Genomic DNA, 26,644 nt, shown 5'->3' on the forward strand with positions numbered 1-26,644 from the left:
TCGGACAGATATCCCAGACATGTTAGCTCTAATCACCTAATAATGACTTCAGTGGCTTGGCCATGCCAGGCGAATGCATGCTGAGAGGATCCCAAAGGATATTCTTTATGGTGAGCTTGCATCTGTTTCCAGACCAGCATGAAGACCTGTCCTATGCTACTTTATTAGTACATCATATTTCTTTCATTGAATTTGGATTTTTATTTAATTTTATATTCTCCTAAAAACAAATTATTTTATGATTAAAACTTTTTTTTTTTCAGATGTAACATTAACAATTCTGATTTATCTCCTTATTTCTCCTTGGGATGTTGTATGGAAGGATTGAATAACTTGTTTAAACAACTATTTGATGTCAAACTACAGCCTGTTGAAGTGGAGATTGGAGAAGTTTGGTCATATGATGTTCATAAATTAGTAAGTAAAATAAATATTTTTTTTCTTGTACGATACTTAGTACGATACTTGTTAATGAGCTAAAGCAAAGAATATTTTCATCTGATTTCATCCCAACAAAAGGAGGGAGGACCTGTCAATTCACCCTTGTCCGTTCGTCTGTCCGTACTTTTCTCAATAACTACGCCTTGGAATTATTTTGAAATTTTGCACAAACATTAAACATGATATGAGTAAAAAAAAAAAGTAACAGAATGGATTTTTCGGGAAAACTCTGGTTGCCCCCCCTAGGGGTGCCTTTTGAGTTAAAATGGCTAAAATTGACACTTCTGTGCTTATTAAAAAATTGATGCCTTGGATTTTTATAAAACTACTCTGAAAAGTTGCAACTAACTGATTTCTCTATACTTCACGATAATTCTTGGGTGTGCCATAGGGGTGCTTTTAGAACTAATAAAAACACTCCATTTTTGGGACCATTTGTCCAAAATTTTTCTGTGTATGTCTATTTAGCAGTTTTGCATGATACTGAACTCAAATTTAAATATATTAAGGCCTAAAAGTGCACCGCTTGTTCATTTTCACCAGGATTTGACATCTCCTGGGGAATGAGGGTAAGGAGGCAATGCTGAACTTGGTAATTTTTTTTTATGCCTCGTTCACTGTGCACTCACGGGGGACCATGCATGCTTCACTTGTTTTTCTTCTATTTGTATGAATAATAAACTAAAAATGTCTGATATTGGCTGTACTATGATCAACTTATCCCCTCCCCCATCTAGACTTATGTCTCCCTATTTACTTGCCTACGAGGGTAGAGTTTGAAATGGCTGGTTTTTGATGTAGGGGAAAATCTAGTTCCCTAAAAAATGGACATTCTTGATTGGGACAAAAGTTAAAAAAAAAAATGGCCTACACATAAATATGGCTCCATATGTCACATTTATTTTTTCATTTTTATTTTTTTTTTCAATTTTCACCCCAAACAAGACACAGTGCCACTTTGAAGTAGGGGGCTACTATAGTGTTTCTGCCATTTCCTTAGATATGTGTTCATTTGTTTTCCCCTCGTACCTGTTATAGAAAGTGGTGTCATCATCAAATATACCTATCTCAGAGACAATTTTATCAGGGAGGTCATTTATGAATATCAGGAATAATAAAAGGTCCAAGGATAGATCCCCCCCCCCTCGAGGTACACCCGCATTTATATCATATTGTTTAGATGTACGACCGTTGAGGACAACCTGCATTTTTCTCTTAATTAAGAAGGATTTAATTGCATTATGTATTCTTCCAATGATACCATATTATCTGATTTTCTTTAGAAGACCATCATGCCATACCCTGTCAAAAGCCTTAGATATATCGAGGGCTACCGCTCTACCCTCCCCTATTTTGTCCAGTGAACGTTATATATGTTCAGAGATTAGTTAGGATATCTGATGTGGAACAGGCCTGCCTAAATCCATATTGGTTGTCGGTCAGGAGTTTAGCAGCTGTAAGGTGATGGACTAGGGCTTGATAAATTAAGGACAAATATTTTGGCAAAAAGCGGACAAAGGCTAATGGGGCAATAATTTAATGGGTCAGTTCTTTCACCAGAATTCTTGAAAACTGGTACCACAGAAGCAGTTTTCCAACAGTCAGGAAAGCAAAAAAGATTATAGAGTGATACCTAACAGGCTGATTGAAATTGAAACTAAAAACAATCAACAGATTGACCGTTAGCTAATTAAAAAATTTAAAAACAATGTAACTTAAAAAATTATATTGAAAACATATTTAGAAATTAAAACAGGTTCTGATTAATTCTCTTTAAATTTATAAATTATTTATGTTAAAAAAATATAATTCTTGAAGTTACACTGCTTTTAAATTTTTTAATTACCTAACGGTTAATCTGTTGATTGTTTTTAGTTTAAGTTTCAATTGGCCTGTTAGTAATCAGCCTGTAAATGTGACAAATAGGGCCATATTTATGAGTTGGCTGTGTCTCAATGTAAAAGGATCTCTCCTCTACTAACCAAGGATAAAACACTTTGATCCCCAAAACTGAGAACACCAGTATCTTAGTAATGTATACAAAAATTACAATAAAATTAGGTAACTTTGATATAAACAATATTAAAATTTTAAATAAATTCTTACGATAACCTCCCCTTGAAAAAATCAGTTATAATTTAGGTTGTTTACTATTTAAAATATTTATTTTCAAACTTTATTAATGTGATTACATGTAAATTTTTATCGATTATCAAATTTTTTTTCTTTTCCATTCAACATTTTTACATATGTTTACAATTCCTCTAGAAAATCATTAAAGTTTGTTGAAAATGCAAAATAATAAAGAATTTTCAAAACTTGACCTTTCAAAAAAGAAAAACAAAATTTATTTACATTACGGTCTAAGTGGTATGCTCGTTGTTTTAATTTGCAAACTAAATGATGCAATCCACCCAGAGTATTCGAGGTAGTCTCTTATGAAAGTGGCATGTTCAGGATATTTTTAGACAGCTGGTATTTTGTTCAGTACTCATGATTCCACATGTGATTGGCCCAGTGTAGCTATATCACTTTGTATTTTTAGATTGACCAAATGATGCTTTGGCGTTTTCAGGCAAAACTATGGATACACTCTTCTCCAATATCAATAATATTTCAATCATTTAAGAGGTCTCTAAGACCGCTGCCATCTTGATGGATAACATAAATCCTGCACCTAATTGCATCTGTTCATCTTGCATTTTGTATCAAGTCGAAACTTATTTCTAGCTTGTTTCATACGCAGCTGTCTCTAGATATTCTCCCGCTTGCATTTCCATCAAATTCTCCTCTCTTCATCCTCCAGTTGCTGAGAATTCTTTTGAATTATGCTCAAACACTCCTCGTCCTGCTCCTCCTCCTCCTTGGATGCCTTGTCCTTTTAGACTGCAATTTTGGTTGAATTATGCCAGCTTTTATAGTTGCATCCCTTAGCATAGACTAGCTTGGGTGCCTGACGTTGCCCGGGTGTTGTAGTAGGCAGATAGACTCAAACCCGTGACGCGAAGGAGAAATTGAAAGTGGAGGTGTGTGTGTAAGGGTGTTGGTTGAGCAAAATAAAAAAGAAATTAGGAGTAGTAAGCAGGCTCGAACCCGTAACGCACCAGAAGAAAAGGAGGTGAGAAAAAAACAAACGTCTTATCGATGCGCCCACCGTGATTGTGACGTCACAGGTGGTCGAAATAACGTCTTTTATTCAACAGCGTTGATGCGAGGTTTGAATGGCTTGCAAAAATTTCAGCGAAAAAATCGACCCCTCCTTGTAGACAAGTTCCCAGTTGAGGGTGAAGGAATTAATATTTTTAGCCAATTTTTCAATATTTGTCGCCCAAAAGGTCGAGCTTCAAAAGGATACCGATCTCGTGAAAATCTGTCGCCTCTGTCAAAAGTTTCAGGCATACATACATTTAAACAGACAGGTGAGATTTATATAATAGATGAGGAACTAGAAACTGTGCATGATGCGGTATGAGAGAAAACATGAAAGATAAAGGAAGCTAAGGAGCATTTTGAGAAGTTTGGAGATTAAGCATAGGGTTCTGTTCTAGTTATAATAGTATTGGCTCGATTGATAGCCTGACATATTCTACATGAGTCTATTTGATCTTGTGCTAATTCACTTGAAAGCCTTCACCACTTGAGGCGATTATAAAGGAGTACTTAGTTTTATTTTTCCACCAGTGAAATATGGCAGTTCAAAATAACATGTAAAACTTATGAATATACTTATCAATGAAAAATATTACTGAATACTAAAAATCACGGAAAATAAGAATTTTAATAAAACATAAAATGAATTTACTATTCGAAGTTCATAAACTCTGAATGACATTCCTGTCAAGCCAATGTGGCATAAAACAGAATCTATGTTCTAAAATAAAGACACTACATGGTCTTGTCATTCAGGGTTTCCGGACTCTCTATAATATTTTATTTTTATAAAACATTTGTATCAAACCAATGTGATATAGATTATCTCCCTTCTTCTAATATAACAACACCATCATCTTGTTATTCAGAATTTGTAGACTCCCAATAGTAAATTTTATTTTTTATTAAAATTTTCCATAATTTTCAGTGTAAATCAATATTTTTCACTGATATTCATAAGTTTTCCTGTTATATTATTTTGAACTGCAGTATTTCACTTTAGTCCCAATAAAAATAACCAATATTCACATTCAGCTTAAAATCAGTTGGCAATCTTATGGCATTAATGTCAGGATCCTAAATGGAGTCACAACCCACTGGTTGGGAACCACTGCTTTATACTGTCCAGATTTAATCTTCCTCCAAGGTCATCAGAACTAATCCTGTCTATAAGACAAATTACACATCCATCCTATCATTCTCATATCATTTCTCTCCATGTACTGACAAAGTTTCATTTCCATACATCATCACACTGCATAAACATGTCTGATAGACTTTTTCCTTGGTTGACAGTATTAATTCTCTGCTGGTTAGTAAAGGCAGAAGTTCACTGGACTTTCTCCATCCACTCTTAATTCTCGTAATTATACAAACAGGCCGTCAACCACCCTTATTTCTGCCTGTATGAAAAAACATGCTATGCAACATGCAAATATCTGTGCGTGATGTCACCAAGCTAATCAAAAACCTTGATTTCAGTAAAGCAACTGGCTCTGACAGCATTCCAATTATAGTGTTGAAAAAGCTTTAACCAGAACTTGCCCCCATACTTACAAAGCTGTTTAAGCATTTCCTTAAGGAGAATTGCTTGCCAACACCCTGCAAAACCTCATTAGTATTCCCTGTATTTAAGAATTCAGGTGATGGGTGATCTTCCTCTTAGTACAGACCAATTAGTCTAATCTGTGTTTAATAGAGAAGTAATCAACCACCTCAGCAAAAATCATCTTAGTGACATGCAATATGGTTTCCATTCTGCTAGATCTACAGCAGATGTGCTTATGGTTATATCTCATAGAATTAGTGAATCTCTTGATGGAGGCTTCCTTTCTAGGGCAATTACTCTTGACATATCAAAGGCCTTTGATAGGGTATGGCATAAAGGTTTACTTCATAAGATATCTAGCCTATCCTGCCTTGACAAAGTACAAAATAGACTTCGTGGCTTAGTGGGGGATGCTCTCTTCTCTTCCTTGCAACCTCTCTCCCACAGAAGAGACGTTGCGAGACTGTCTTTGTTTTATCGTTATTTCCATGGCAAGTGCTCGTCCGAGCTCCAATCTCTGGTCCCCCCTCGCCAATCCTTCATGATAAACACCCATCTAGCTGAAACCACTGTCAGTAATTTCCCCCACTCTTTATCTGTGCCTAAATCAAAACATAGATTCCATGAACATAGCTTTTTTCTGAGAAGTGCACACCTGTGGAATTCTCTTCCGTTTGCCTGTTTCCCACCTGACTACAACTTGAACGTCTTCAAGTCCAACATAAACAAATTCCTGATTAATCGCCCCCTTAAGTAAGACGCTTTATCAAATCTCCAATACCAACTATTACTACGATATTATCCCATTGATTATTGTACACAAAATAACCCTTATCCCCGAGTGGCTTACGGGCCTTGATAAGTGGTGATCCCCATGTAAAAACAAAAAAGCTACAGCATAGCTGGAAATGTTTTCTCAATTATTAAATCATTTCTGTCAGATAGGTTCATAAGAGTAGTGGTTGATGGGCAGAAATCAGAAGCTCACAGTATTAATGCTGGAGTCTCTCAGGGGTCCATCCTGGGCCCAACTCTCTTCCTGATCTATATCAGTGATCTTCCAAATAACATCCTAAGATCATTTATTGACATTTATGCTGTCGACACTACCATCTATGGCAACACATCAAAGCCCGTAAATGACTTTCTCTCTCCTCTGATCTTAAGCACGTGGTACAATGGGGAAACCCGTAGCTGGTTACTTTTAATGCAACTAAAACCAAGCTCCTATCTTTACATCATCACCACTCTGATCCCCATCTGGCATCAATTGAAATGAATGGCTCTTGTCTTGGGGAGGCTTCATGTTTTGACAAGCTTCTGGGCTTGACCTTTACTCCTGATTTGAAATGGAACACATACATCTAATGCGTTGCCAAGGTTGCTGGAAAAATAGTAGGATCCTTCTACCATTTCAGTAGATATCTCACTCCTGATGCAATTCTCTACCTATATAAAAGCCAGGTACGTCCAAGCATGGAGTATTGTTGTCACATCTGTACAGGAGCTGCTAGAAGCAGCTTATCCTGTCTTGGCAGAGTTCAAAATAGACTTCGTAGCTTAGTGGGGGATGCCCTTTTCTCTTCCCTGCAACCTCTTTCCCACAGAAGAGACGTTGCGAGCCTGTCTCTGCTTTATCGTTATATTCATGGCAAGTGCTCATCTGAGCTCCAATCTCTGGGCCTTGATAAGTGGTGACTCCTATGTTAAAAAAAAAATATACACCTGCTCCACTCTGTGCTCAAATGGTAACAAGGTTACAAAACTTGTCAATAGCAGATAGTGAAGAAAAAAGAATGTATTCAAACTGATGAAGCATATTCCCTCTTTTGACGTGTCTGAATTTTTTTAGATGAGGATTGGTTATTTGTATTATTTGGATTAATTGGACTACTGCTCTCATCTTGAGTGTGATTTTTACAATGTTTCAGTCGATGTAACCTCCGACCTTCTTCAGGTGTATCTTGTTGAACTCTGGGCGCAGTGGTTTGAGTACTTGGAAAAATCAATTGTAAAAAATTGTGAAGGTTCAATCCTCTCAGTGTGAGCGACCGAAAAATACAATTGCAGATTACTTAGCACCTCTATCCAGTCATGGCTGACGGAACAAAAGCATGCTACCCTCGTAAAATAAAGAGTTCTACTGAAAATTCCATCAAAATTCCTGAGTTCGGCAGAAACATTCCTGAATTCGACAAGATACACCTATAGAAGGTTTGGGGGTTACATCGACCGAAACATTGTGAAAATCACACTCAAGATGAGAATAGTAGTCTGATTAATCCAAATAATATAAATATTACTTTTCCTCTTAATTTAAAAAAGAAAAATTTATCTATTTATATTTTTACTGATTATATTTTTTTGATTGTAAAAAGTAAAAAATATATATATTTTTTTTTTTTTTTTTTTTTTTTACTTCTCTCTCAGGCTGTTGTCCATGGAACAGAAGGTGTCCTCGGTTACATTTATTGCGATTTTTTTGAGAGGATAGGCAAACCAGTTCAGGTAATGGCCCTTTTTTTTTTTAACCGGGAAAGTATATATCATTTGAAAATTGGGGATTGCAAATGTTTTAAATATTTATTTTCCATATTATTGATACATAGGTTCTGGGTGTCTTACTCTGTTAGAAGCTTTTATGAGGAACCATCATAAAGTTATTGGTTTTATGACCAGATTCATTTTTTAGCGACATTTCTTCATTTTGTGTTTTGAGTGTTGTATAATGTTAGTAAGTGCTTATCATTTTGTGTGAAGTGTGTGTTTTTTTTTTGGGGGGGGGTTATTTATTTCACTTTTTGTATATAGGTGTATTTAATTTTTTTTTTTTATGTGTTTAGGCATATGCATTTTATATTTTGCTTGCCTTGTTCAGTATGTTAATATATGTATTTGTATTTCTTGTGATGTATGTATGACTGCATCTGTATGTATATGTAGAATATAAGTTTTTTTTGTTAGTATTTTTGTATCTGATTTTGTCTATGTATTTATCAGTTTATATTAGGGGTGTGCTGATTAATCGGCTGGTAATCAGCCTAATTGGCTGATTAATTACTTTTCTCTTTTCTATTAAATTTAAACTATTTCATCAATGCCAAGTAACTCACTATATAGCTTTGACACATTAACATAATAACTGCTAAATTACCTTAACATTTGTTAAGTGTTTGCCCACTATTATTAGCAATGCACATGGACGATAAAACTGTTTAGATAACCACAGATTTCAAGGGGCTTCTGCTAAAATAGTCATATTTTACAAACCAAAGCACTTTAAATCATCAAAATATCACTGTTTTGTTCAGATATGAATATATTTGAAATGAATTAAATAATAATGTACATTATATCTCTTTTGAGTTTTAAGCAAATAAAGTGATAAAAACCTGAACATCATGAAACAGCGTTTTTGGTAAGGTTTTGTAAAGAAGAAAGAAATATTGCAATATATTCATTTTTAATCAGTTCTAGATTTCGATTTCAGTTTCTTGTACAAAAATGTAAACTTCTTTTCTGTTAATGGATACATGGCATTTTTAAGGAATTGCAGCATATTTATGCACATTTACTGCAGATTATTTAGAAACCATTCATTTCTGGACATTTTCAGTAGCATATTCTGATTCCTTGCTCAAAAATGCACTTATATGGTAAATTTCATTACTTAATCTTGTTTTAACAAAGGTAGAACATTTTTACTTAAAAAGTAGTGTAAAAAATGTGACAAAACGCATATGGTCTTAAAGAGGAAAAATATCCAAATGTGCAAGACACAAAAAGTCATAACTTTAATTTTAATCGGATTTAAAAAATTTAAAAAGATTCTTTTTTAGCTTATCCAGCTCTTTCTATGTATGACATTATTGAAATATGTTAAGCCATTTCAATGTGTATATTGCTACTATTATGGCTTTTTGCCTTTATAAATAAAATTACAAAATACAAAGTACAAGTTGCAAATGAATATAATTAAACAATTAGATATAAAAAAAAAGGAATTGCAAACCAACTACAAAGTACAAAGAGTAATTCTTTAAGTGGAATAACTATAAGCTGAGGTTCTGCACCTGCTGCTGCTCTACTTCTTCTATTTTTGCTTCCTGCATCCTCTTCTCTCATAGTCTCTTTAGTATTTAAAGTTTAATACTTTTTAGTTGTAATATACAAACATTAGAGTTTATCCATTCTCAGGATGCAGCCTTTTCTTCGTAGGTTCATACACATTACCACCTGTAGTAAAGAGCCTCTTACTCTCCACAGATGAAGAGAGTGTGCATAAATATTTTGAAGCCAGTTTACTCAGCAGTGTCTTCTTCCACCACTGAAATATATCACCACCTCTTGTGAGTAGTTATAAACCTACATAATGGTCAAGTTCGTTTGTGCACTTAAGCATAAGGGATTTACTCCTTTTGAGATTAGATTGTGATTCTTGTATTTCTGTTGTAGTTGCAGTCTCCTGGTTTAACTCGGCTTCTATCTGCTCTAAATTTTGAACTGTTACTGTAGGCTTATTTAAAGCTAATTCATCAAACAGGCTTGAAAGAGATACAATTTTACTTTCACTTTGATTTTCTTGACCCTCAACAGAGTTTGAAGAGGTGTATCCTGTTGATTCTGCTTCATTATGATCAGTAGAAAGTAGACAAAGAATTCAATTCTTAGTGTTTTCCATGTCATTCTTTTGAAATTTAAATTTGAATCTTGGATCTAGGAAAGTAGACACACAATTTTTTATCATTTAGATTGGATGAAAATCTTGTTTCCATTGCATTGATTCATTGATTCCATGAAAGTCAGAAATATCAGAATTAGATTGGACAGCTTTTGAAAGAAATAATCTCAAAGCTAAAATTGTAGGTGTTCTCGATATGGTTGAAGTTCTGTGACTTACTTCTTGGTGATTTCTTCAAATGGACTGGGAACTGGACAAATTTTTAAACAAGTTGGTAATTTGTTAAGGTAGGAATGTTATTATCAACAGCATATATTACAAGAGATTTTTTTTGTTCTAAATTTCTTTTTAGCATATACTATGTTGAATTCCATCATGTGGTCACATCTTGAATGAGTTTGTTTTTGTACTTGAGTTAATTTACTAATTGCTAATGGAGAGTGATTAAAGTGAGACTATATTTCAGTTAGTTGTAATGATTGTTTTAACAGCCTATTTGAAAAATGATGAATCATTTATTGAGAGTTCCAATGTATGTATGAAGCATGATAGTGACATTCCCTGACACCAGCAACCATATTTTTTCCTGAATTCCACAAGACTAATAAACTTTGTTGAAAATTTTATACTCATCCAGAATAATGCTGTGCAATTCTTAACTTCTTCTTGCACCTGTATGCGCCCAAAGCAATGGAACAACTCTAAACACAGCTCTGCACTGTTCAGAGTCAACTGTTATTAATGTTATAAAAATGTTGTTACATTAAATAAAGTAGTTGGTAGAAAAAAAATTGGTAAATGTTACCTTTAACTACTACACAACACCGAGAACTTTAGTTGGGTCCTTTATAGGTTTTCGGGTGCGTTAAGAACAAATATGACATTTAAATCCACCACAAATTTATAGTTTTGCTGATATAAAGATATTGTATTTTTCTTATATAATAATGTTATGGTGGCCATGTTAGTTTGGCCAATAAGCCAAACAACATGGTCACTAATGTAGGATCATAACCTATGGTTGTATGTATGTATGTATGTATGTCTGCCTAAAACTTTTGACAGAGATGACAGATTTTCACGAGATTGGTATCATTCAGAAGTTCAGCCCTTCGGACGACAAATATCGAAAAATTGGCCAAAAACATTAATTCCTTCACCCTCAACTTGGCACTTTTCTACACAGAATCATCCTTTCTTTTCGATTGTTTACCCTTAATTTAAACCTACATCACCTCCGGTTTGGCGATGGGTTCAACAGTAAAGACGTTAGGTTTTTTTTTTTTTTTTTTCACTTTCTTTTCCTCCTTCGCGGTACAGGTTCAAGCCTGCCTACCTACTACAACTTTTTTTTTTGTTCAACATCACGCACCTCCAAACACCCAGGCAATGCCGGGCACCCAGACTGGTTATATAAGAAAAGGACCATGTCTTATATCAGCAAGACTATAAATAAGTGGATTTAAATGTCATATTCGTTTTTAACGATCAGAAACCTATAAAAAAACAAACTACAGTTCTCGGTGTTGTGTTATAGTTAAAGGTAACACTTACTAAAATTTTATTTCCTCAAAGTTGCATTTTATTTTAAAAAGAAAAAAAAAAGTTGGAAAAATTATTGTATGAAAAAAAATGAACAAATCTCTTATTAAAAAATTCTGACTTGTGTGAATCATTCTGCTTCACATATATGCCATGAAAAAGTCCCTTCTGATTTAATGGTTACCAGATAAAAAATATTCTGTTATTCTGAAAAACAATCAAGTTCATTTGCTTATCTTAAAACTGGTAAACATTAATCAGAAGGGACTTTTCCTGCGCATTTAATGATTATTGTTTTTTTATTTTCTTTCTTTGATTATTGTTTTTTATTTTCTTTCTTTGATTATTGTTTTTTTATTTTCTTTCTTTGATTATTGTTTTTTTATTTTCTTTCTTTGATTATTGTTTTTTTATTTTCTTTCTTTGATTATTGTTTTTTTATTTTCTTTCTTTGATTATTGTTTTTTTATTTTCTTTCTTTGATTATTGTTTTTTTATTTTCTTTCTTTGATTATTGTTTTTTTATTTTCTTTCTTTGATTATTGTTTTTTTATTTTCTTTCTTTGATTATTGTTTTTTTATTTTCTTTCTTTGATTATTGTTTTTTTATTTTCTTTGATTATTATTGCTTTTTATTGGATGTTTGTACCAATCAGAGATGCATCTTTGGCAATCAGTCTGACAGTAACTTTATTGCAATTTGGCTGAGGTATGGTTCAGTTCTAGAACATTTACCCTTTTAGGCTTTACTTTATCTCTGAAAACTGATTGGTTTCAAACTAACTGCTTGAAGCACCCCTACCGGGGAATGCTGGCAGGCCTGCTCAGGCATTTTCTAAAGACCAGAATGTGTTTAACCTAGTGTGTTGGCTTTTCAAATCCCACCTGACCATGAATCTAATGTCTTGGAGAGAAGGTAAATGAGCAAAGATTCTTGCTTAATCATTTATTTGTCTTCTTTTCATAGGACTGCCATTTTACAATTCAAGGTGGAAGGCAGCGTGAAGATGGCAGCTATCAACTCCCCATTGTCGTGCTTCAACTCAACTTTCCCATTCCCCAAACAAGTGTTCCATCACTCCTGACGCCTGGCATGATGGAAAACCTTTTCCATGAGTTTGGACATGCAATGCACTCCATGTTAGGTAGAACAAAATATCAACATGTTACAGGTCAGTTGTTGCCCTTCACTCTCCCATTTATACACATCTGCTTCTACATGGTCACAAGGGAAGACTATGATAAAAATGTGACTCTATTATATAACTACATTAGAACCCCAGGATATGGCATTAATCTGTTCTATGGTTGGGATTGTGAGATGAAATCGCCATATGGCGAGGCCTAAGCAAAATTTTATACAGTACATATTATAAATTAGTAACAAAATACAGTATAGTATATAATACATATGTATATAATTAAATGATATTATACAAATAACACCGTAAGGCGGGGCAAATACCATAACCAGGGGTTGGAAAATAGATCATATTCCATATCGTAATCTGAAAAAAACCTATCCTGGGGCCACCATATGTATAATTCTTTCTCTGCTGTCAGGAAATACAATTGAAGATAACATTTTACTAGGAAACCAATTTTAGTATTAGTTTCGTAAATATGATGTCTGTCTTATAGCAAGATTCTCTACTCTTCTTTCTCCCATAAATAACAAAGTGAACGGTTGACTTGATTTTGTTGAAAATTATGGAAGTTATAAAAAAAATATTAATAAAAATGGTAATATGACATTCAGGACAGATCCTCATTCATTCATGTTGAGGTTACCAGTGAGTAAAAACTATACAATTTTAAAACAAATTTCCAATTCAAGTAAAATGGTTACAAGATAAAGATAGCACAGCTTCCAAAGAAAATGAAAGGAAAGAATACAATTTGATAAGTATACTATCTTTAAATTAAATATAATAATTAAATGGATCCTTATTAAATCTAATAACATTTAGTTTATTAATAACCAGCATGGGTACCTGGCGTTGCCCGGTCAGCATGAAGTTCCGTTTGAAACACACCTGCTATACTAAGGATATTAATCATTTTCTATTGTGGGCAACATCGATACCCCACAACAATTTAATATAACAATTTCAATACCCCACAACAATTTGAAAAATAAAACAATGAATAAAAAATATGTAAATGTTATCGCTTAAAAAAGAAAAAGTACCTGATACTCTTTCCACCAGATATTTCGGTAAAAGGAATACAAAGAGAAACTATTCTCCAGATCTCAAGCACGTTTTGTTACCCGTGCGCAGGAGCCCCCCCCCCCCAAATAATAATAAAAAATCAAAACAACTTTTGTTTCAATCCAAATAGCAGCGAGTGCCTGAGCAACCGCAAAAAAAATTTAACTGCGTAGACAAACTCAAACCTGAAACACAAAAGAAGTGAAAAAGATAATTTATAAATGATTTTGCCAACTGTACCACGATGACTTATGACCCTGAAAAAATGATGTTTATAAACATTAACACGTGAGTGACTTGCGAAAAGTTTAAAAACAAAATGGAATTCCTTTCACTGGCTTGTCTTTTTAAAAAAAATTTTGTATTTCTAAAACCACTTTTTCCACTGGCGTTTTTTTTTTTTTTTTTTTTGTAAATAAAGGAAATTTTCGATTTGTTTTTTTTTTTTTTGTTTTTTTTTAGGCTTTTTTGTTTCTAAAAGTGTGGCTTAAGTTTCAATTCCCAGAATGGTTAAAGATTCTGTATAATAGTTTCAAGAATAAAAAAAAAACAAATGAAATCCTTTCAGTTTATTCGTAAGTGTTTTTTTTTTTGTTTGAATATTGAAAAAAAAAAAAAATACAAAACATTTTTCTGTCTACACAGAATTATTTTTCACGTTAGAAACTTACTGAGATTACCAAATAATTTTATTTTGTAAAGAGCTTTTTTTTTTGTGTTTTGAAGTTTCCAGGGGAAATAACTTTAGACCTGTTTCTAAAAAATTGATATCGGAAATAATAATTTCAAATAAATTAAATATATTATCAATATAATTGTTATTTAAAGTTGATTAAATAACAATCTTAAAAAGAACACTTAAAACAATTCTCTCGTTAGAAACTATAACCAACATAAAACTATTTAGTAAAATCGATTTTCCTTAAAAATAAGGTTACCTCTTAATCATATATTTTGCAAGAATCACATATATATATATATATATATATAAATAAATGAATTAAGTAATGATCCTTTTGTATATATTAATCAAATTGTGAACAAACAGACAGAAATACAAATTTATATATATAGATAATAAAATATCTCCATTCAGTCTTGTAAGAGTGGTTGCACATGTAATTGTGAGGCAAGGGTTGCACAATCTTCCAACCATATCTCCCTTTAGTCGGCACTGCTTGAGTCCAGTGGCAAGGAAAAAGTCGAGGATGACTGGAAACAATGTCGAGATAAGCAGAGAGCACATACAACACCTGGAATTCTCAAATGGTCATCCATTTTAGTACTGACCTAGTCCAATGTTGCTTAACTTCGATGATCTAACGGGAATCGATGTTTCAACGTGAATTATGCTGTATTGGACTGACAAGGTGCTTGAGAGAACACGTCATGTGCACATTTCTCCTCAGTTTCCCTGAGACAACACGATGGCGCCTTGATTGATTGCTTCTAATCGACCATATCATGCATGGTGTCAAGGTGGGGTAGATAGTGTGGGCAGCGGCAGCCAGCTGTCACTGCAAGAACAAAAATTAATAATTATGTTAATAATAACCAAACCTAAGTGATTAATGATGTGAACTGAAAACTTGAGTGTTGCAAGTTCATGTTCAGTCTGTTCCACAGAAACATTTTCATCAAACCCACACTTGTCGTGGAGGTAAATAAAATAACTTGATAACTTGTATGTTTTTCTAACAATAAAACCCATCCATATGATCCACTGTTGTATTTATGTAATATATTGCATCACAAATTTTGCTGAATTTTTTTACCTTTCTATTTGTCATTTACAATCCTTATTTTCTTTGATTTTGCTTAAAGTGAATCTGCGTAATCTTCCGTTTGTTTCAAAATAGCAATTAACCCTTTGTTTTGTTTTCGTTTTGAAACGTTTAAAATTCATAAACAGTCTGAATTATTTAAGTTAAATATGTTTACATTGATTAAACTCAATGAGTTATTTTTATTTCATGTGTTGAAATGTTGTTACAAAAAATGAGGTAAATTTGAGTAAACTTAATTACATTGTAAAATTATATGCTGCGCTTGTTCAATCGTTAAAAAAGTGACTCTTTATGGTTTTTAAGTTGCACACAAACTTTTAATAGGATAGGTTTTCTGCCTTTTTTCTTCTTTGCTTATATCCTGTTTTTCATATAATTTACTTATATCTCTCTTGTAATGTTCTGGGTACCTGCATTTATTTTACCTCTTTTCTTTATCCTTCTCTCAAAATCAGGAAACATTGCTATGAAGCATTCTTCCAAGATTCAAATTATTATTAATCAATAGTCTGAATCTTGGAAGAATGCTTGAATCTTTTGAAGTCGGAGTTGTCGTTAGACCTTATACCTTCTGACTCTGTAAACCCTGATCATCCTCCTATTGCTACTGATATCATTATTACTTGATGCTAATCTGACAAAAAAAAAAAACAAAAAAAAAAACTGTAAGATAATTGTGTGTAATTACACTTTACAAAAGTCTGAAAAAAGGAATGCCTTAAACAAAGAGTAAAATATGTATCATACAATTTAAAAAAAAAAATTGTTCTATTTTTATTTATTTATTTATTTTTAATTTATGTATTTTTTAATTTATTTATTTTTATTTTTTTATTTTTTATTTATTTATTTATTTTTTTTCTCGCCAGGGACCAGATGTTCTACAGACTTTGCAGAAGTTCCTTCTGTTCTTATGGAATATTTTGCTTCAGATCCAAGGGTCAGTTTTTTCTTTTCTTTTCTCGTTTTCGTTTTTGCTTTTCTTTTCTGCTCTTTGACTACCTTTTTTGTTTGGAATCATTTTCCATTTTGTATATCTGGGTAACATATCAAAATGCAACTCTGTGTTCATACCAGGCAAAGGTACATTCTTGACCATTAGTCCGATAGTGATTTTGTTGCTGTCAAACTGAGGTATAATCCTATTCAGCTCTAAAAGGTCCACAATCCCAGGCTTGACCATCTATTTGAGAAGGGGTTAATTTATTGCAATTAAGTATTTGTGAAACCATTTTTAACAAATGGCAAATCTTCTACAGTCTAAAACTGCTGAAATAGTTCCAATCTTGATTCTGATTGTTTAGTGTTTACTTTTTTTACAATTATGAATGAATTATTTAAATGAAAAATATTTATATGTTGCTAAAACGACGTTTTTGTGGGAAACAAGATTGCAAATCAGAATCAGAGGTTTTGAAATGGGAGGTCAGTGTTGGACTAATTAGAATGTTATGAATTGGAGTCAGAATGTTTTTAATCTTTGAATAATTAATTCTGAAGATTGAAATTCTTTAAATTGAGGAGTCAAAGTCGTATATTTTGGAGTCGTCTGAGTCCAAGTCTGGCATCTTTGCAGTGAGATTAAATCGGACCTTATATCTTTCAACATTGCAGTCCTGGTTTTAGCATCAATCCAAATAACTTCTTTTTTTTTTCTTTTTTTTTTTATCGCCTATCAACAATTATGTAATACGACACAAAATACATATCTGAAATGATTTGTTGTATATGATTCATTGAACATAAGTTGCTACTTTTACCCATGTGTAGAAGATATAAAAGAAAAGAGAAAATTGTGAAATTATAGATTCCATAATTAAGAAAATGTCTTATTTTCAAATTAAACTCTTTGTTTTTTGTTTTTTTTTTTTCACATTTACTGTATTTTATGACTGGGTAACATGCTAGTCATAAAAACTGAAAGCATTTCAAGAAACAATATTTCGAAAACAGACATTTATATATATATATATATATATATATATATATATATATATATATATATAAAAGAAAGAAATGTCTCTGTTTTAGAATACTGTTTCTTGAAATGCTTTCAGTTTTTATTTTATGACTAGCGCATTACCCGGTCATAAAATACACTAAAATATGATATTTTTATTCATGCAGATTTCATACTTATTATTATAAAGCCAATTCCTATTAATTATATTGTACTCATTATATAGTAGTGATTTCAAAAGTTAAAAATATAACGAATGCAATCACAATGCAGGTCCAAATACCTTGTATATCAAATTTTAAGTATATAGATCCAAAATTGATGAAATAGCTTGGAAAAGACCCTTCTGAGATAAATTTATTCTAAATGCAGCTCCGAATGCTATGAAATTATGCACAATGTAGAAAATATGCACAAAAAAACTTTGTTACAGTGAAATGAAACTAATCATCCAATAAAAAAACAAAAAAAAACAAACAATGAATTAATAAAAATTCTTTGTTAAAGAAATATGCAAATTAGTACAAACATAAATGCGTGTGAAAGGTGGTAACACACATACGATCAGAAATGTATGTGAACACTCCCCCAGTCCCCTTCAAGAAGAAAAATCCCTTCATTTGTGAGTGAGAAAAAATTCACTTTGGGGATACTACTTGCTCTATCCAAGATATTGAGCACTTCTGTAAGCAGACCTCAAGAGCACTACTAAAAACAATCTTCTAATCCACCCTCACCCTTCTAGAAGCGAAATTATTTAAGTGATCAGTGAAAAAAATAAATAAACAGAACGCTTGTAGAACGCTACTAAAAGCACTAAATATAATTAAAGATGCCTCCAGAGTACTACTAAGCTAAATTTTTCCCTCTCCTTTGTAGTTAAATCATAAGAGTAAATTCACACAAAAATTTTTTTGACTTATTTTCAACATGAAAAGTTTGCTAGAAATGACATCATGACATTAAAATTTGAGATGGTGATATCGTGACAAGCAAATTTAGAGTTTTAACATAATAATAGATTGGTCTAATGGATACTATTATAGACTTTAGAATCCATGTTGAATAAACCAACCCAAACATCTGAATTAAATAGAATTTATTGATTACAAACTGTTTATTTATGCAAAACAAGTTTTTGACCTTGAAGTATTTTTTTTTTTAGCTTCTTAGATTAAGTAGTTTCATGCCTTGTCTGGAACGACACCAAAAAATTAAATAACCCATAAAAGATTAATATATTGTAACACAAATCAAATCAGAATTAACCTGTTTTTGTTAAAAGTTATCCAAGATGGCATTGTTATAATCCTGTTGCGATAGGTATTGTTAATTAAATAACTGAAAATGTTGATTTGTTTTGAAATGAAAATGAAACAAAAACTTGTTTTTTTTCACTTGATTGTGTATACGCCATTGTTGCTGGAGCTATTTTATTATCATTTAACATGTTATTCCCTTAATCTTTAGGTTTTGTCAACTTTTGCTCGACATTATAAAACAGGAGAACCTTTGCCCATGAAAGCTATCAACAATCTCTCTGCTGCAAAAAAAATGTTTGCAGCTTCTGTGAGTAGAATTTTAACGTCTCTACCTTCATGTCTTTCATTTTCAATTGTGATAGGAACGAAGGATAACAAAGTAATTCCTATAAAAAAAAATATGTATTTGTGCCAACTCACTTTATAATAGCAATCTAACTTCCCCCACCTTTACCCAGGAATATATATATATATATATATATATTTTTTTTTTTTACACAGTGATCACCACTTATCAAGGCCCGGAAGCCACTCAGGGATAAGGGTTATTGCAAGTACATTACGTTAGTGTGGAGATTTGATGAAGTGTTTACTTAAGGGGGCGGTTCATTAGGAATTTGTTAACATTGGACTTGAAGACATCCAAGTTGTAGTCCGATGGGAAGCAGGCAGACGGAACAGAGTTCCACAGGCGTGCAGTTCTAAGAAAGAAGCTTTGTTCATGGAATCCGCGTTTTGATTTAGGCACAGATATAGAGTGGGGGAAATTTTTCACAGTGGATTCAGCTAGACGGGTGTTTTTCGTGAAAGATTGGCTAGGGGGGACCAGAGATTGGAGTTCAGACGAGCACCTGCTATGGAAATAACGATAAAACAAGGATAGGCTCGCAACGTCTCTTCTGTGGGAGAGAGGTTGCAGGGTAGAGAAAAGGGCATCCCCCACTAAGCCACAAAGTCTATTTTGTACTCTGTCAAGGCAAGATAGGCTGTTTTTAGCAGCTCCTGCCCAGATATGGCAACAATATTCCATCCTTGAACGTACTTGGTTTTTATATAGATAGAGAATTGCATCAGTAGTGAGATATCTTCTGGAGCGGTAGAAGGATCCCACCATCTTTCCAGCGACCTTGGCAACAGACTTGATGTACGTGTTCCATTTCAGATCAGGAGTAAAGGTCAAACCCAGAAGCTTGTCAAAACACGGGTCCTCACCCAGACGAGAGCCATACATCACAATTGATGCCAGATGGGGATCAGATCGTTGATGATGTAAGGATAGGAGTTTGGTTTTGGATGCATTAAAGGTAACCAGCCACATCTTCCCCCACTGAACCACGCGCTCGAGATCAGAGGAGAGAGAATCAGAGAGAACTTTGTCATTTACAGCCTTTGATGTGTTGCCGTAGATGGTCGTGTCATCAGCATAGATGTCAACGAATGATTTAAGTATGTGTTTAGGGAGGTCATTGATGTAGATCAGAAAGAGAGTTGGGCCTAGGATTGACCCCTGAGGGACTCCAGCATTTATATTGCAGGCCTCCGATTTTTGTCCATCTACCACTACTCTTATGAGCCTATCGGAGAGAAATGATTTAATGATTGAGAAAACATTTCCAGTTATACCATAGCTGGAAATCTTGTGAAGTAGACCCTTATGCCATACCTTGTCGAAGGCCTTTGATATGTCAAGAGCAATTGCCCTAGAAAGGAAGCCTTTGTCAAGAGATTCACTAATCCTGTGGGATATAACCGTCAGCACATCTGTGATAGATCTTGCAGAGCGGAAAACATATTGTGTGTCACTAAGAAGGTTATTCCTGCTGAGGTGGTTGACTATTTCTCTATTTAATATGGATTCCAGCAACTTACTCATAACACACAGGAGACTTATTGGTCTGTACTGAGAGGGAGATGACTTATCACCTGAATTCTTAAATACAGGGCAAACTGATGAGGTCTTCCAGGGAGTCGGAAAGCACTTCTCCTTAAGGCAGCGCTTAAACAGTTTTGTAAGTATGGGAGCAAGTTCTGGTTGAAGCTTTTTTAACACTATAATTGGGATGCCATCAGGGCCAGTTGCTTTACTGGAATCTAGGTTCTTGATTAGCTTGGCGACCTCATGCACGGATATTTGTATGTTACCTAGCTTGTTCTGTGTTATAGGAGGAAATATGGGGAGTTGATGGTCTTCGTCGCATAGGGTAGAATTAGCTGCAAAGTTCTTTGCAAATAGTTTGGCTATGTCTGACACTGACGAGATGACCTCTGGTCCATTGATAATGGTTGGGATAGAACGCACACTTCTGTTCAGGATCCTATTTGTTATTTGCCAAAACTGGTGGGAACCAAGCCGCTGATCAGCTACCTTGGATTTAACAGACTGGGCATATAGCTCTCTTGCATTTTTTATTACTCTCTTACAGTGGTTGCTGGCAGTCCTGAAAGCAGCTTTAGTCTTAGTGCATCTATTACGTTGGTAGCTATGGAAAAAGTGATTTCTGTGTGTGATAGCAGCAGCACATTCTGGGGAGAACCATGGCTGGCTGTTAGGTTTTTGTTGGAATTTTTTAGATGGTATGAACTGGTCTATGCCTACAATTAACCATTCGGTCAAATCTGATACTATAGAGGACACTTCCGTTTTAAACATGAAGTGTAGAGGTAAATCGGATATGAATGTACCGAAGCTATCCCAGTCAGCCATAGAGTATCGGTATACAGTACGGTGGAGGGGTACATCTGGGGGCTTCTTACATTTCGTTTTTATCTTAACTGATACGACGGAGTGGTCGGAGGATCCTAGAGGAGAATGAACGGAACATGAACATAGCTCAGGGGAAGTTGAGAGAAAAAGGTCTAGGAGGCTTGCATATTGACCAGGTGTATCGGGCACACGGGTGGGTTCGCGAACAATCTGAGTGAGGTCATAAGCAATGGCAAAATCATGACAAGACCTCCCCTCATCATCTGTCTTATTTGAATGGGTCAGCCATTCCACGTTATGGACGTTGAAGTCACCACAGATGTGGATGTTAGCCGAGGGATGTGAAGACAGTATGTGGTCTATTTTCTCAGATATGCTCTTAAAGATAGTAACTCCGCTGTTGTGGGGCCTATAGAGGGCAAATATAAATGCAGCGGTGTTAGCAAGTGCAACCCTGAAGCACATATAGGGTAAATTAGGATCTTCTCTAGAGATATCCCTGCCACATGGGAAGCCATCCTTAATGTAGGCACATATTCCATGCCCATGGCGATCTTGGGTGTCAGATTTAGCTGTTAAATTAGAGTATCCGTTAATTATGAACTCATCTAGGGAAGTGGTCGGCCCTATTCCAGTTTCACTTAGAAATAATATGTCCGGTTTCATCTCCTGTAATTGGATTTCAACCTCTGGAAGGTTGGAACGTAGACCCCTGATGTTGGAGAAGGAGACCTGGTAGTAGGGGTCTACGTTGGAAGATGGGGTTCTAGGTTTAATCGAGTTTTTATTCTGGAGATATTTCATGTTGAGGTTTTGGGATTTGTGGAATAGGTCGGCATACTTGGTTAGAGCAGTACAGAGAGGGAAAGTAAGAGAGAAAAAGACAGGAAAAATTTTTTTTTTTGTAGCACACGAAAAGGTAAAGCTGTAACAATTACCCACTAATATGGCATCAAGAGGCCCCACCAGAGACTACTGCATGGTCCAGATCCACTCACGAAATGGCAATACAGCAGTCCCAGTACTTTGCGCCTGCTGATAGGACAGCCTCCTTAGTGGTTAATCCAAAGTTCGGGTCCCTGACTATCAGGTGGATAACGTCAGCCCAGACAAAACGTTTACCTCCAGCACCCTTACTAGTGACATGGCCACAAGGACAGACAGAAACAGAAAAATTTCCGACATCTCAGACTACTGGTCACCAAGTACTACTGACCTTTGTTGAACCCATGTTCATCTATACTAAGTCAATGAAATTTAGGTTTGATTACGTTATGTACAGTCAGATCAACAGGGTTCAGATGGGAAGCCCCCTGGATTTTGCATTGGCGAATATTTTTGTAGGATTCTATGAGTCGATACTGTTAGTAATATATTGAAGCCCTCAATATATTTTAGATACGTTGATGACACTTTTGCAGCCTTTGTTTCTGAGAATGAAGCAAAAATCTTCTTCGATAACCTTAATTTTCTCCACACAGCACTATTATTTACTATGGAGAAAGAGAATGAAAGTTGCTTACCTTTCCTGGATGTTTTGATTGAACGTAGTAAGAATTCTTTTCTTTACTACAGTTTATCACAAACTGATTTTCACTGGTCTTTTTTTGGTAATAGTTATCTGGAGAATTTGATTAATTATACTATTAATAATCAAATAGAAAAATACAATTCTCCTATAGTCCTGGGTCTGTTCAAGTGTCTTGTTTATTTAAAACTGCCTTGGATTGGAGTTGCTGGTCAGTGTTTGGGCAGACAAATTATTAAGTCTGTAACAAATTGCTTCCCGTCTATTGTGTTACGGTTGTTTTTGGTGTAAAATCTGCATTCCCCCTGGCCACAAAGGACAGTTTGCCCCACATCACACAAAGCAATGTTGTTTATGAATTCAATTACTTGTGTGAAGCTGGCTATGTGGATCGAACCTCCTTGAATTTGCAGACATGCATCAACCAACATATACTGGCAGAAATTAGACTGGGCAAGCCACATTGTTTTTGCTGCTTTTCTGCCTTGGAATCTGCCATTGTCCAACATCTAATTGAAAATCCAGCTTGTTCCAATGCCTATAAAATGGACTGTTTCAGAATATTGCACTGGGCTGACTCTCTAAATCATTTAAAGATTTTGGAGTCACTCTCAAATGCAAGCCTTCTTTTTGTTGACAAAAAGAATTTGATAAGTCATTAGACTTGTTTTGCTCGGAAATATATTTTGATCCTTCTCATACATCCTCCATCTCAATTGTACATATATTTTATATTATTGTGTATATATTTTATATTATTGTATGCATATTTTATATTATTGTATATATATTTTATATTGTATGTATATTTTATATTTTGCACAAATTCTTATTTCTTATTTGCGTTTTTATTTTTACTTGTTTATCCCTGAGTATTTGCTCTTGCAAATTTGTTTTTTTTTTTTTTTTTTTGCATCTCTTGGTTTACCAATGATAACTTCTGATGAGTTTGTTGGCGAAAGGGGGCCCTAGGCTTTTTTCATATATTATTTTCAAAGTGCTATATAGTTTTTGTACCGTTAAAGTTATTTAAATTAAAAAGAAAGTATCTCTTATAAGAGCGTTTGTCGAATACAGCTTAGCCAAACAAGCTACCCTAAACCTCCATCACTACCTTAACTTGGAGCATGCAACATTCACAATGTTTGAACAGCAATTTAATTTTGTCAATCAGCTTATCCTTGGTGTTGCAGGCAGTGTGGTTGTTGTCATTCTCAACTGTGCCTCCTAGATAGGGTGGCAGTCGGATGAGTTTGGGATGGGTGGGCAAATATTGAGACTAGTGAAGCATGAAAGCTTGATTCCTGTCCAGAATTCCTCCTATATTAAAAAACAAAAATAAAGAAAATTTTGTATGATATACATATCCGTGATGAAACAAATATCTTATTCCGAAAATCATGTACGAAAAGTTGAATCACTCACAAAATCTTCCAATATTAGAAAGAAATAATGTTCTTTTAATCCCTCATACAAAAATTAATCAAGTATAAAAGTTTTAGGCTTTTATCTTTTATGGGTAACTTTAAAAGATTTAATAAAGTGTACATGTGACCCATTTTTCTGCCCAATTGCCAAATTGAGTTTCTGGCCATGTTTATATGTTAAAAATAAGGTTTTTATGGAGCTGTTAATAAAAAAAAAAAGCGTTTTAACTTAATCTGTATGATGTCAGCGATCATAAGTTTCAATGTGTTAGTTTAAATAAATCTTTTATGAACAGTCAAAGTTGCCCTTCTGTATTGTTCCTGCAGAATTATTTTTGATGGCATGTGATTTTTACCAATGCTTAAGACTAGGTATATCTAAGAATGATTAATTAAATGTATATTATACTAGCAGGGAGATCTGACGTTGCCTGGGACTGAATGACGATCAACAAATGTTTCACACTCCCATATTTTTATTGTCATCGAAATCAGTGAAATTGTCCATTTTTTAAAATCAAATTGATCGATTTCCTGCTCTAGTTGGGGATCAATTGCAGTGCACTCGGAGGAAGCTTCACATGCCTCCCCACAGTGACTTAGTCCACAATACATTGTAGTCTACATTGCACTGTAAAGAACCTACTGTTCATTTTATAAAATTTTTATATAATGGTCTGAATTAAAGTTTAAAATGCAAAAGTCAAGTTAGTTCAGTTGTGCTCTAAACAGAAACATTCATTTTGAACATACCCCTGTTATATCAAAGAACTTACTGTTGATTTTATGTTGGGTTTTTCAGCTTGTGTGGTAATAAAATTTTTTAAATGCACTTGTAATGATAGGTCTGTATAAGGTGTTAACTTTGGTCAAAATCGTCTGTTCCTTCTTTCATCAGATTTTTTTGATTATCAATACTTATGGAAGACATTCCAATACAAAACCCATCTTAGAACACTGCCAGATACATAAAGTAGATTTGTGTGAATTTCATAATTGGTTCAGCCATTTTGGAGTCTGTAGGAAACAAACTCTCAAACACACACAAAATTCCTTTTATATAATAGATAATTGTTCAACATTGTTTATCAAAATTTTCATTTATTTGAAGTTTTTCTCTTCAGTTATACAATGTGTTTTGTGTGATATAAAATGCAAGGTCAATTTAAACAATCCATCCATCCATAGCCCTTGATCCCCTGGAGGGGCATAGGCCATCTACAACTTTTGTAGATGTTTTTGTAGTGAGGAGTTCTTTTTTACAGGGTGCGGGTGCTGGCCCCACACCCAACCTTCCCAGAAAGTACATACAGCGCCTAGCCTTCCCAAATGGTCACCCATCTGGTACTAACCAGGCTCAACATTGCTTAACTTCGGTGATCTGGCGAGAACCGGTGTGTCAACATGATTGTGCTGTATATAATTTTAAACAATGTCTTTTTTGATTAACTTTGAATGGTCATAACTCAAGTACTAATTGAGATACCAAGATAAATTTGGTAAATTTAAAATATTTTGCAGCATTATATATATATGCATACCTAGAAAGTTTTTTGGTATCTTGAAAAAATCATCAGTTTGGCATACCTAATATAATGGAAATATATTGCAAACTCCTACATCGGATAAACCCCCATATTTGCCGATATATTCTGAAATTACATTAGCAGACAATTAGATGAGTATTTTTCAGTATGAAAAAAAGATTATGCAATAATATTGTGGGGTCTGTATTTGTGCCAGACGCATATAGAATACATGGCATAATATACAACAGATGAAGGATACACCTGTGGAATTTCCACAGGTTCCTATAGTTTTTATTTTTTCTAGATCTTAAATGATGCCGAGCTAAAATTTTGTCAACAACTAAATTTAATTTTGATCTTTTCTCACATCATGTAAATAAGTTAACCAATCAACTATCTATTTTTTATATGGTGTTCTAGCTGACCCTAATGTCAACCTAGTTAATAATATGGGATAAGCAGTATTTCTTATTTTAAAAAGAGAGGATCAAGGGGGTGTCAATTTTTGCCTACGCTATTCCCCTATCAGAAATGTTCCTGGAAGCCCTACCTTAAACCAATAGCAAAAAAAAAAATGTGTAAGGGAAAGTCGTACAACTTTTTTAATTACAAATGTCATTTTCACAAATATAAATCACAAATATAAATCACAAATATAAATCTGGACTCCTTTTTAACTTTTGCAGGATCTCCAACTTCAGGTGTTTTATTCCGTGCTTGACCAAATGTATCATGGGAAGATCCCTCCTCCTGAAACATCCACCACAGACATCTTGGCTGAAGTGCAGAACAAATATTATGGTATTAAATATGTTCCTGGCACAGTAAGTAATTTTTATTATTAATTATTTAGGTATTTGGTACCGCACTG

General features: G+C 34.1%; 1 protein-coding gene and 1 pseudogene across 2 annotated transcripts in view; one reads left to right on the plus strand and one right to left on the minus strand.

Annotated features, from left to right (window-relative positions):
• The window catches only part of LOC145297660 (mitochondrial intermediate peptidase-like), a 96,759-nt gene that overhangs the window by 64,091 nt on the left and 6,024 nt on the right, over nucleotides 1–26,644 (plus strand). For both annotated transcript variants that reach the window (XM_080143829.1, XM_080143828.1), the window contains exons 12-17: nucleotides 264–417; nucleotides 7,571–7,648; nucleotides 12,331–12,535; nucleotides 16,233–16,303; nucleotides 18,794–18,892; nucleotides 26,460–26,597. In XM_080143829.1, coding sequence (XP_079999955.1) covers nucleotides 264–417; nucleotides 7,571–7,648; nucleotides 12,331–12,535; nucleotides 16,233–16,303; nucleotides 18,794–18,892; nucleotides 26,460–26,597 — 745 coding nt within the window. The remainder of the gene's footprint in view (nucleotides 1–263; nucleotides 418–7,570; nucleotides 7,649–12,330; nucleotides 12,536–16,232; nucleotides 16,304–18,793; nucleotides 18,893–26,459; nucleotides 26,598–26,644) is intronic.
• Nucleotides 25,549–25,665, minus strand: LOC145301510 (5S ribosomal RNA; annotated as a pseudogene).

The sequence above is a fragment of the Euprymna scolopes genome, chromosome 18, assembly GCF_053919585.1.
Source record: "Euprymna scolopes isolate OS-2025 chromosome 18, ASM5391958v1, whole genome shotgun sequence".
Taxonomy (NCBI): domain Eukaryota; kingdom Metazoa; phylum Mollusca; class Cephalopoda; order Sepiida; family Sepiolidae; genus Euprymna; species Euprymna scolopes.